The sequence below is a fragment of the Neovison vison genome, chromosome 9, assembly GCF_020171115.1.
Source record: "Neovison vison isolate M4711 chromosome 9, ASM_NN_V1, whole genome shotgun sequence".
Lineage (NCBI taxonomy): Eukaryota > Metazoa > Chordata > Mammalia > Carnivora > Mustelidae > Neogale > Neogale vison.
The window spans coordinates 5,844,674-5,856,992 of record NC_058099.1 but is presented as its reverse complement, the minus strand read 5'-3'; the positions used below and the strand labels follow the sequence as shown (position 1 = coordinate 5,856,992).

At 45.0% G+C, this 12,319-nt stretch overlaps 1 protein-coding gene across 3 annotated transcripts in view; it reads left to right on the top strand.

The window, feature by feature from the left end:
- The window catches only part of GPR107 (G protein-coupled receptor 107), a 76,514-nt gene that overhangs the window by 19,866 nt on the left and 44,329 nt on the right, over positions 1–12,319 (top strand). For 2 of the 3 annotated variants that reach the window (XM_044264684.1, XM_044264683.1), the window contains exons 2-7: positions 3,729–3,851; positions 4,172–4,222; positions 4,444–4,523; positions 5,525–5,664; positions 7,283–7,320; positions 8,885–8,941. In XM_044264684.1, coding sequence (XP_044120619.1) covers positions 3,786–3,851; positions 4,172–4,222; positions 4,444–4,523; positions 5,525–5,664; positions 7,283–7,320; positions 8,885–8,941 — 432 coding nt within the window. In that variant the 5' untranslated portion in view covers positions 3,729–3,785. Of the gene's footprint in view, positions 1–3,728; positions 3,852–4,171; positions 4,223–4,443; positions 4,524–5,524; positions 5,665–7,282; positions 7,321–7,686; positions 7,844–8,884; positions 8,942–12,319 lie in introns of those variants that run through there. The other variant, XM_044264685.1, reaches the window with a different exon arrangement.

Sequence of the window (12,319 nt, the reverse complement as noted above, 5' to 3'; positions counted from 1 at the left end):
GATGTTGTATTTTGTTGAATGCTTTTTTAAAACTTACTGACATGATCATAGGAATTTTTTTCCTTTCAGTTTTGTTAATGTGGTATTTCACATTTACTGATTTGCATATATTCACCCATCCTTGCATCCCGGGGGTGTATGACCTTTGATCATGGCATATGACCCTTTCACGTGCCGGTGAATTCAGTTTGGTGGTGTTTTGTTGAGGAGTGTTTCATCTGGGCTTATAGTGGTATTGGCCTGTGATGTTCTTCCCTCGTAGTGTCCTTATATGACTTTGGTATCAGGATAATGCTGGCCTTGTAAAATGGCTTTGGACGTGTTCCCTCCTCTTCAGTGTTTCTGGAAGGGTTTGAGAGGGGTTCTTGTTCATTTTGCCGTCGCCATCGTTCCTGTCTGATTGCCTATTCGGTCTCCTCCCTCACTGCCAGTTTGTTCAGATTTTCTCTTTCTTCGTGAGCCAGTCTTAGGAGGTTTTATGTTTTTAGGAATTTGTCCCTTATTTCCAGGTTGTTCAGCTCGCATCTGCTGTTCCGTCGTGATTACTTGTGCGTGTTGGGAGGCGGTAGCGTGAAAGGGGCTTTTGCACCAGATTGGTGTTGACGTCCCAGCTTCACACTTCTGGTCTGCGTTGTCTTGGGCTGTCAGGTCACCCCTGAACTCGTGCTTGCATCCCTGTCGTGGAGCTCCTACTCAAGACTACGCTGGGCTGCCCAAGGATGAGCTATCACAGGAAAGCCCTTTCTCCGGTGTGGAGATGGGGCATTTGTGTTGCGGTTATCAGTGTTTAAAATATTCTTCAAAGATGTGTTTTTAATGGCATTGTTTTCTCATGCAACATGATAATATAAAAGTGAGAACAAACAGTAAAGGAGTATAATGTTTATATGGGCAAAATAACTCCTCTAAGCATGCGATTGAAGCATTTCTCCCCCCACATGCCTAGAGAGTACCTACGGTGGTAAACTAAATGAGTTAAGCAATTTTTAACAGGCTTCCATTTGGCTGCACAGCATTTAGATGCTAGTTAAATTAGAACAAGCACACTTGTAAAATTTAAACCTTATGCAGTGTACATGCTAAAAAAATACTCATTATTAGCCTCTGATTCAGTGAATTTTCACAGCATAAACACACTTGTACAACCAGCAACAAACAGAATGTTACGAAGCACTTCCAGAACCTCCTTAATACCCCTTCCCATAAGCGACCGCACACCTTTCCCTCCCAAGAATCGTCCTCATCCTGACCTCTGTCCCCATGGATGACGTCCTCCACATTCATCTTGATTGTACCTGTGGTGATGTGGCTCGTTTCACTTCATATCATGTTGTGAGGTTCATGTATGTTGAGGCACGTGGTAAGAATTTGTTTATTCATTCTGTCTCTCCTGCCCTTCTCATCGGGGCATTCTGCCAGCGTAGGAAGCCATGGTGTGCTAAGGCATCCGTCATATGTAGTTGAATTGATTTCTGTCCTGTGCATCTAGGATGGTAGTAACCTTGTAGCAGCTTTGGGAGAGGCGAGAAAATAGTCACTCAGATCATTTCTTAGAATCCTGAGAAAGGACATGAGCTTTAGCTTTTCTGGGGTTTGTGGTCTGGCAGCCCTCTCCTGCCTTCCAGTGGACGACTTCTGTGATCTGCTTTTCTTGTTCTGCCTGGGAGTTCTGGTATACCGCACATGGCTACACCAGGAGATGGAAGTCCGGCAAACATGCTTTAAATGCATACCTGAATCCTAAGAAAATAAGGGAAGTTCCCAGGGGCAAAAAAAAAAAAAAAGAAAAAAAAAAAAAGTTGAGGGTGTGCGGGTGGGGAGCTGCAATCTTAGTGGGTAAAAAACACAAGCCAGGGCTGCCCTGAGACACTGTGGAAACTTGGCCCCTAGAGCCTTGGAGTATGAGCGGTTGGCTAGGAGCAGGAGCCAAAGACTTGCATGGGATTGAGGGGTGGTGGGAAATGCTGGAACCGTGTCCCTCTACTTAGCCCTTAATAGTACAGGACTCTCAGAGTTATATTCCTTGAATAGAAGAGTGGACTGGGAAACATAACCCTCCTAATGGCTGTAAATGTCTGTTTTAGCTATGTAGGGGGTTACAGTTTACGATTTGTCTGCCAAAGATCTGATCCACAGCCTCTCCTCAGAGGGCTTTGGGGTTTGCGATCGGACTTGGAGACCCAAGTCTAGAAAGAGAAAATCCCTGCTCACACCAGGACCCAGCCTGCTGGGAATGTCCGCAGAGACAGCCGCAGAGCAGAGCTGCAGTCCCCAGAGCATCTCAGTGTGTTGTCAGATGGTTACAATCAAAAGAAACAAAGGGTAGAATTTTTTTTTTTTTTAAGATTTTATTTATTTGGCCGAGAGCGTGCAAGCACAAGCAGGGATAGTGGCAGAGAGAGAGGGGGAAGCAGGCTCCCCATCGAGCAGGGAGCCCGATGCTGGGCTCGACCCCAGGACCCCAGGATCATGACCTGAGCCCAAGGCAGACACTTAACCTACTGAGCCACCCAGGTGCCCTCAGAGGGTAGAATTTAACAGATATGAGCAAGATACAAACAGTAGCAAAAATGACTTTGCCAGTTTTAGAAAAGTGCTTAGCCTGGCACCTGGCATTCAGGAGCTACTTCACAACTGTTAGCTTATTGTGGCCTTGCCGAAGGCGCCCTCATTTAGGCAAATGATTTCTATAGAAGACTCATGACGTGGTCCCCAGGGTGGCTCAGTTGGGTAATCGTCTGCCTTTAGCTCGTGTTTTGATCCCGTGGTCCTGGGGTCCAGCCTCGTGTCAAGTTCCCTGCTCAGCGGGGGTCCTGCTCCTCCCTCTCCCCCTTTCCCCACTCATTCCTTCTCTCTCTCTTTCAAATGAATAAAAAAAAATAAATAAAACTCATGACTTTACACAGCAGGACGTGTCTCGGTGGAGCCTCAACTTGGTATTCACTAATATGGTTGTCTCGGCCTTGAAATTTGTTGGCTTAGTTGAGATTGGAATCACATCTTTGAGGCCGTTCCAAGCCGCTGTAGTAGGCATTTGCCCACGTGCTCAGTTTCAGTAAATCTCAGGATTATCCTGTGTCCCAGAGATCTGTCTCCAGCTGGTTAGTTCCTGGATTCCTTTTGCATAAGGCTTTGTTTCCTGAAGACCTGTCATATGAAACATCATGTTTAGATGCAAATGTAAAAAACAATTGTATTATAGATCAGAAGAGTAATGTCAGTAGCCCTAATCATCCTGCAGTGGGAGGAGCCAGGTTCATAAGACTCATAAGAAGGTTTATAAAAAGGAGTATATTCCGGGGGCAGCTTTGGCCGCTTCTCTCCACCACCACCACCCACCCCCCACCACCACGTATTTTGAGTGCCTGCTGGATTCCAGGCCTTTGCCAGCAGGAAGCTTGTGAGCTTGACGAAAACCTTGTTCCTCTTTCCCTGGAATTCCCATTCCACTTGATCACTAGGTCAGTCCTGGGACCCTTATGTATGCATGGGAGTGAACTCAATCTATTATGTGCCTCCTCCTGCAAAACTGTTGCTATCTTATGAGTCTTATCTTATGAGTCTTTTTCAGCTTATGGAGCAAGATAAGGTGTTATACCATCTATATTGCCAAGTATATGAAACAGTGACTAGTTAGCTAGATACCATACTTTTCCAGCAAATAAATAGTTTAAATAATCAGGTTAACTTCTCCCTATTACTAATTCTACCACTCTAAATCTTTTCAGGACGATGTGAGGCATAAGGTTCACCTGAACACCTTTGGATTCTTCAAGGACGGGTACATGGTGGTTAATGTCAGCAGCCTTTCTGTAAATGACCCTGCGGGAGCCACAGACAAGGACACAACCGTAAGTGCCTTCCCAGGAGGTCAAGGGCTTTACACTTCTCTGTTGCTCAGATGGGAGCTTCACCCCACACTTAAATACGAAGTCTCGGAACATAGAGAAAATTAAACTTGTGAACAGGCATCAAATAGTTTTACTTTGAACACGTAAGTTGTAATTCTTAAATAATTTTAGTAATTAGCAACCCCTTTTATAAAAGGAACGCTAAGAAAACCATGAGAAGCCTAGGCCAAAGAATCACTTTTTTTGCTCTTCAAGTAAGAAAGGTATGGATGCCAGAGTATTGTGTCGGTATTTACCTCTACTCTTTTTGGCCCCCTTAGATTGGATTCAGCCTGGACCGCACAAAGAATGACGGATTTTCTTCTTATCTGGTGAGCACTACACATGGGACCTCATCCCTCCCTTCATGTGAGCCCAGGACACTGGGTGAGAGCTCCCTGCTTCTGTCCATGCTCTTTTCTTACGGTGGTGGCTGCTTGGACTACCCGGCCTATCTGAGCTGTGGGCACGGTTGTGTTGCTTGGGTTGGAGGTTGGATCATTTATTTGCCTTGTTCTAGTGTGAGTGAATAAGAGGGGTCTTCCTTCCTCAGGATGAAGATGTGAATTACTGTATTTTAAAAAAGCAGTCTGTCTCTGTCACCCTTCTAATCCTAGACATCTCCAGAAGTGAGTAAGTAATTCTCATGTTCCTTCAGTTCCATCCTCAAGTAAAGTTACAGGGAATTCGGGAGTTAAGCTATCATTTACTGAGTGTCCGCCATGTGCCAAGTACTGTGCTGAGTGCTGGAGGTTAAGAGCATGATTGGGGAGACGGAGGTACCACTCCCAAGGAGCCTGGAGATGGCCAAGGGAGGCCAAACACCAACACAGATGATCCCGGCGGTAGAGCAAGATAGTGGGGCAGAGACACTGGTGAATTGCAGAGGAGGAGGCAAGGCTTCAGGCAACTCTTGGCCCAACGAGCCTTCAAGTGAGTGGACTTCACCAGGTAAATAAGGGAAGAGCACTGAAGGCAAAGTCAGGGCAGCTTGAAATAGCATGGCATGTTCAACAGAGTAAATTCATTATTTACAGCCAGCTGACATTCAGGGAGAGGGGGAGGCCTCTCCTCCATGAGGCAGGACTAGAAGTGCTCCGCTCCAGCTCGACCATGCTAGCTCAGCTCACATGTCCATTCAGGCGTGGGGCCTCCCCTGCCCTTTCCTGGTAGGATGGGATCTTTAAGAAGAGAGAAGAGAGGAAGTGCATCCCAGCAGGCCACTGCTTGTGCCCGCTGCCTCTCCCATGCTCCCCTCAAGTTCACTTTAACATCTCACTGGGTTTTTTGCCCCTTCTTCTGTTCCCCTTCTTGAACACCTTATAGACGCTTAGGGGGAAACTATGTCCATCAGAACCGTGTGCGGCTAGGGACGTAAGCTTCAGAGTGAGAATGCTGGGTCCTCGCCTGGCTGCTTCTGGCCTCACTACTCTGCAGCAAGTTCTTAACCTTCCTGAGTCCGCATTTTAGCAGGTGCACAGAGGAGCTCCTAGAATCTACATCAGGGATTCACAAGGACTGTCTGAGATGATGGGTTTGGATACTGAGACAGTGTGTAACACATGGCACTCAGATACTCAGATGACCATCACATTACCGTGAACTTCTTTTCTTTTCTCTTACTTTGAATGTAGGGTGAGAGTAAGAGCCCCCCCAGAAGCTGGTACACAGTTACCAAAGATCGTCTTCAGCAAGGATGAGAAGGTCCTCGGCCAGAGCCAGGAGTCCGGGGCTAACCCTGTTTCAGCGGGCAGCCAGACTCCGCCAAAACAAGGTCAGCTGCAGGCACAGAACAGCATCTTCTTCCCTGCCCTGCTCTGTAGATTCTTCTTTGTCTGCAAGTAAAAACACACACAGACACAGCATTGGTGTTATTTTGGGGATCATACAAAATTACGTAACCATTAAAAAGGTGGAAACTGGGGGGAAGGCGGGGAAAAGAAAAGTCATTCCTTCGTCCTTGCGCACAAGAACTTGAGTAATCTGTGTTCCTTCTGGGCTCTCGGTCTGGAATGGTTGAATTTTTTTTTTTTTTCTGTTTAGATTTTTAAAATTAATTTATTTGAGAGAGAGAAAGCAGAGCAAGCAAGAGAAGCTCCTAGTCGTGTTTGTAATTTCCCAAGCATCCCTGTTCACTCAACTTGCAGACAGCTCATTCTTACGAGCCCTTCTGTTACGTGGAGACTGTAATTTGCTCAAGCTTCCCCCTTAAGAAGACATTTCCACTGTCTGCTATTATAAATACTGCTGCATTGGGAATTATTTGTAGAACTTTGGTCCTATCTAGAACTTTCTTCTTTAGGATGGATTCCCAGAATTGAAATGTTTGGTTCGAAGGACATGAATGCTTTGGAGAATAGTGGGGCCTGTGTTCAGTTCCTTTCCAGTGCGTTGTTTGAATGGATGCTCCTTTTGGGAAATCTGTAGGACTAGTGCCCACATCACCATGTCCTAGCCTGGACTGGGGTTTTGGTGTGTGTTTGTGTTAATCCCAAAGTAAAAGGCGAGAAGGATATTCTTGGTTTTGCTTTCCTTCTCACTACTAAGGCTGCACTGTATCTCCAGACGTTGATTGGCTAGTTTACATTTATTGCCTCTTTTATTAACTGTCAGCTTTGTCTAATAGTTTAGTTCTTCAAAGAGAACTCACTGTTTATTGTATTATTTATACATTTTTTTCTCAGCCTATCAAAACTCTAACCCAGATTAAAAGACATGCAGAAATGTTACATCTGTTTGATGGTGTAGCTTTGTGTCTGCACACCATTCCTTTCTAGCCCTCATAGGCATGCACTGCGCGGAAAGTGCTCTTTTCCTTCTTTTTTATTCTAAAGTTCTTTCCCGCAGGGAGTTTGAAATCCTGTCTTCCCTTTGAAGGCTGACTCAAGTGAGAATAAGGCACAGACGCCTTCTCTGTTCCATGAAAGGAGCCATTGGCGGTCTTAGCACACCTTGCTGGGAGGAAAATGTATGAATTGTACTAATTTAATTTGCTATTAATTTTTCCATGTGTATAAATAAATGTTATCTATGTATTTTAAAACAATGATCTGTTCTCAAGCAGGATAACTCAGAGAATGAGGAAGGTCACTCTATGCAGCCGCTCTGACAATAACAGACACGGGATTATTCAGAGATGATTTCCCTGTTGGGACTAAATGTTATCCTTTATTAGAGAGCACTGATCACGTAACACACTCGTTTGCTGCTTCTGCAGCTCAAGAATTATTTTGGAATCTGAGGAGTTGTCAGTGTACAAGATAGCACATGGCCTTACCTTCCGTTAGCTCGAAGTATTTGACGTTAGACAAGCTAGAGCCTCAGAAAATGACACTGTAATCAGATACAAGCTGAATCATGCAGTAATATCTTCTAAATGTTTCTGCTTCTAGACAGTGGAAAATCTAAAAGAAGCACAGTAGATTCAAAGGTAAGAACTGACCACCCCCTGTTTTCAGCTTTCCTGGATGTATATGTACATATGTGTGTATCTGTGTGGGGGTGTGAGGGGGAGTGGGGGTATGTTTATATACGTCCATGACATAAAGGTACACACATACACATGCCTAATCCGCTGGGGGTTGCTGTCTTTTTGGAGAGAAAATGTTACCAGGTTGGAAGAATTTCAGAGTAACATTGAGTTCTGAGTAGTACAGCACTTGCATGGTAGAGGATCAGACAGTGAGGCGAGCCCTCAGGAAGGGGAGGAGTCAGGGCTTGGAGTTTGGCGGATTTGTTTGGGGAAAGAGGAAGGAATGTCATAAGCAAAGACTGGAAATGGGAACGAGCATGACAGATCCGTGGTTCTGGCGTATGGGAAGTAAAAGGTGTGTCTTTGGAAGCAGAGAGAGGGATCTTAGATAATAAAAGCCCAGGCACCAGAGGGTATTCATTGATGGCACAGAAAATAGGAAGTCGTCAGGAGTTCCTGATCAGGAAGGACTGTGATGCAGGTAGTGTTTGGGGCAGATGTTCTGAAAGTCATGGGCAGAGCAGCCTCAGAGAGAGAGACAGTGAAATTAGGAGGACCAGGAAGAACACGGTTTTGACGGTACAGATTTATGGCCAGGAGGCCTTGGAGTCTTGGAATGTGGATAAAGAACGGGGCCAGTGTGGGGGGGGATGAAGGAAGTAGGTTTTTTGTTTGTTTGTTTTTGTTTTAGTAGAAGAATAGATGGTAGAAGTAGCAGAAGGAAAAAATTGGGAACATTTTCGGTTGGGATATCTTGATTTTTCAGTAAGGGGGCATCCAGATGGCAGTATTCTGTTTTTACAGCTGTTTTGAAGTGTAACTGACATCCAGTAACTTACACATATTTAAAGTGACAGTTTGCTAAGTTTTGACTTGAGTGTACACCAGGGAAGCCGCCACCACCACAAAACGGTGAACATATTTATCACCCCACAAGGTTCTCTTGCCCCTCCTTCCTCCCGTCCTCAGCCGCCGATCTGCCTCTGTAGATGAGTGATTAGAACTTTACGGAAGTGCCCTATTCAGCACTGCTCTCTTTGTCTTCTTTGACTCAGCGTAATTCTTTTGAGTTCATCCATGTTGTTGGGTGTAGGTCTTTCCTTCTCATTCCTGGAGTTAGTCCACTGTACCAGTGACAGTAATACGCTCATCATTTGAAATTGGGAATGGTGTCCAGGTGAAGTGTCGGGGTATGACCTTGGTTGGCATCCATAGTCCTCCTGAAGCTATAAGAATGGAGACATGCTCCAGGGGGATCAGGGTTGGAGGGGGAGGGAGTAGGGAGCTAGTGGGGAGCAGAAGAGATCACTGAGAAAAGGAAGTGGATGAGGAGGTTTCTTTCTCCGTGAAAGGGGATCGCAGACATCTCGAAAGGATGGTGAATTTTATTTCCAGAGAGCTTTTGAAGGTCAGCAAATTGAAGATTTAAGAAGGATGTGCTTTTGTTTGTTTTATTTTTTTTTATTAGTACATTTTCCGCCAGTATCATCCTAAAACAGGTTGTTGTGGCTTTTTTTTTCAGGCAACGGGAGAAAAATCCTTTTCTGTTCACAATAGTGATGGGGCAGTTTCTTTTCAGGTATGTCTTCTCTTTGAGTAATCTTCATCAGATTTATCTTTATAGTGTAAAGGGTGAATTTGCAAAGGAATTTTGAATTTAGGAATAATAATTTAGTTATTCTACAGATCAGTCACTCAAATGTAGTAGCCCTCTCCATAGCAAACCCACAAGGTAGATATTATTACCCACTACTTAGCTGATCATGTCTCTGAGAATGAGTGACTTTGTGAATGTCCAGTGTGAGTGACAAGGCCCGCATCTGCCTGGCTGTCCCCACCCTGCTGCTCTTCAGTCCCATGCTGCCTCCCATTTGGAGTGTGTTTAGAAGCACAGAATTCTTTTTTTTTTTTTTCCAGAATTCTTTTTCTTTCTCTTTTTTTAAAGATTTATTTATTTATTTATTTACTTACTTACTTACTTATTTATTTGATAGAGATTACAAGTAGGCAGAGAGGCAGGCAGGGAGAGAGGAGGAAGCAGGCTCCCCGCTGAGCAGAGTCCGATGCGGGGCTCGATCCCAGGACCCTGAGATCATGACCTGAGCCGAAGGCAGCGGCCTAACCCGCTGAGCCACCCAGGCGCCCCATAAGTATTATTATTTTTTTAAACATAAAAGTGCTTTAGAAGCACTGTACAAATAATCATTTAACGTTAATTTGTAAGAATCACTGCCCCTTTTCTAACCAGTTTTCATTAATTAAGGTATAATTTGCTTAGAGTGAAATGCATAGGTCTTAAATATGTAGTTCGATCAGTTCCAACAAATGCATGCATCTGTGCCTCCCACTCTCTACCAAGAGTCTCTATGTTTTTACCCCCTCAGTGTCCCCCATCCCTGCATCCCCTGTTCTGATCTCTTTCAGCATACGTTATTTTGCCTAACAGTTTTTACACGGTCTTTAAATTTAGTGACCATAGGAATTAATAGCTCATTGAGAGCCTGTGGATGCTTCCCACCTGCCTCAGAGCAAAAGCTCCAGCCCTTCCCGGTCTGCAAGGCCATACAGTCTGCTGGCTGCAGTCTCCTCTTCGACCTTGGCTCCTGTTTCCGCTCCAGCCACAGAGACCACCTCGCTGCTCCTAGAAATGATCAGGCCTCAGGCTCTGCCCTGACTGTACCGGCAGGCAGGAATGCTTGTCCCTCAGAAGCCAGTGATTAATATCTTCCTCTTTCAGGCCTTTGCTCAAATGTCATAAGCTCAGCAAAGCTTCCTCCATTCACCCTGTTTTAAATGCAGCTTCTTTCCCTCCCCTCCTCCTGCTGGTTTCCCCTTGACACTTCTTTCCAACACTGCTATGTACTCATTTATTATGCTTATTTTCTGTGGCTCCCTTTAAAGGGTGGCCATAAGGGAAAGGGTTTTTAAAATTTGTTTTCTTTCTCATGCAAATGAAATCCCTAATCTTGGGCCTGGCCTGTAATAATAGTCTGTCCATTAGTAATAATGGGGCCCTTGGAGTGGGTGTGGCGTGCTTACACTTGGTCATTACCTCTGTTCCTCCTCCGGGCACCTCTACGGAGGAGGCACTGTTATTACTCCCTTTTGAAGATGAGGGATCTGAGGCTCAGAGAGGTTAAGTAACTTGCCCAAGGCGGTAATTCAGACCCAGGTTTGTCTGACTCCAAGGCCCATCCTTGTGTTTAATCACTTTTTTACTGCCTCCTTAAGAAAATACAAAAGGTACTTTTTTCTCTTTTCTTTCTCTCACTTTAAAGTTCATATTAAGGGGGGCGCCTGGGTGGCTCAGTGGGTTAAGCCGCTGCCTTCCGCTCGGGTCATGATCTCAGGGTCCTGGGATCGAGTCCCGCATCGGGCTCTCTGCTCAGCGGGGAGCCTGCTTCCCTCTCTCTCTCTGCCTGCCTCTCCGTCTACTTGTGATTTCTCTCTGTCAAGTAAATAAATAAAATCTTTAAAAAAAAAAAAAAAGTTCATATTAAGGGTGGGTAGGTGGCCCAGTTGGTTGGGTGACTGCTTTTGGCTCAGGTCTTGATCTAGGGTCCTGGGATGGAGTCCTACATCTGGCTCCCCATGCCTGGCGGGGAGTCTGCTTCTCCCTCTCCCTCTGCCTGCCACTCCCCTTGCTTGTGCTCTTGCTCTCAAATAAATAAATAAAATTTAAAAAAATTAAAAATGAAGTGGGGGCGCCTGGGTGGCTCAGTGGGTTAAAGCCTCTGCCTTCAGCTCAGATCATGATCCCAGGGTCCTGGGTTCGAGCCCCGCATCGGGCTCTCTGCTGAGCAGGGAGCCTGCTTCTTTTCCTGACTCTCTGCCTACTTGTGATCTCTCTCTGTCAAATAAAGAAATAAAATCTTTTCTTAAAAAGTTCTTAATGTAATTTTTTTGAAAATTCTTGAAGCCTTTAAAAAAAAAAATCAAGGAAAGCATGATAGGATATACACACTTGTCAGTGACTAAAGCTTTGTGTTAGGGAGAGTGTTGTGATTAAGGACATTGAGATAACCAGTTCATAGGCTTCTCAGGACACAGGAAACCGGCAGTGGGCGGACAGTCTGCCTCTTCTCTGGCTTCCCTTCTCCTTGTAATGAAGTTTGTAGGTGACACCTTGCTGTTCTGCTGCTCAGTATCCTGACTTTGGACAAGGAAGTCATTGTGAGCTTTTCTGCTCTGTCTGCAGAGCAGAGATGATATTTTATCTGTCGAAAGCAGGAAAGGGGTTGTTAGCTCTTATTCCCACTCTAAAACATACACTTTTGTTTGATTTTATTTATTTATTTATTTATTTTTAAGGTCAGGTGCCTACTCTGATCAACCATGAAGATTATACAGACCTTTTTAAAAAATAGCTATTTCGGGCGCCTGGGTGGCTCAGTGGGTTAAGCCGCTGCCTTTGGCTCGGGTCATGATCTCAGGGTCCTGGGATCGAGTCCCGCATCGGGCTCTCTGCTCAGCGGGGAGCCTGCTTCCTCCTCTCTCTCTCTCTCTGCCTGCTTGTGATCTCTCTCTGTCAAATAAATAAATAAAATCTTTAAAAAAAAATAGCTATTTCTTAGAAACTTCATATGATTCTTATTTTTGGAACTAAAAGTTACTATGTTTAGAAGCGTATTCTGCCGCCCCCCCCCCCCGCCTTGTGGACTAAAACACATGCTCTTAGGTTTACATTGCTGAGTTCAGGACATAATTTAACAAAGTAATAATTTCAGCTTGAATATTCTTGGTATTTTATTTCCGTTTACTTGTCAAATGTCTCTTTCTTCCGTACCCTTTTTTTTTAAAAGATTTTATTTATTCATTTGACAGAGATCACAAGTAGGCAGAGAGGCGGCAGAGAGGGGGGGGGGAAGCAGGTTCCCTGCTGAGCAGAGAGCCCGATGAGGGCTCCATCCCAGGACCCTGGGATCATGACCTGAGACAAAGGCAGAGGCTTGACTGA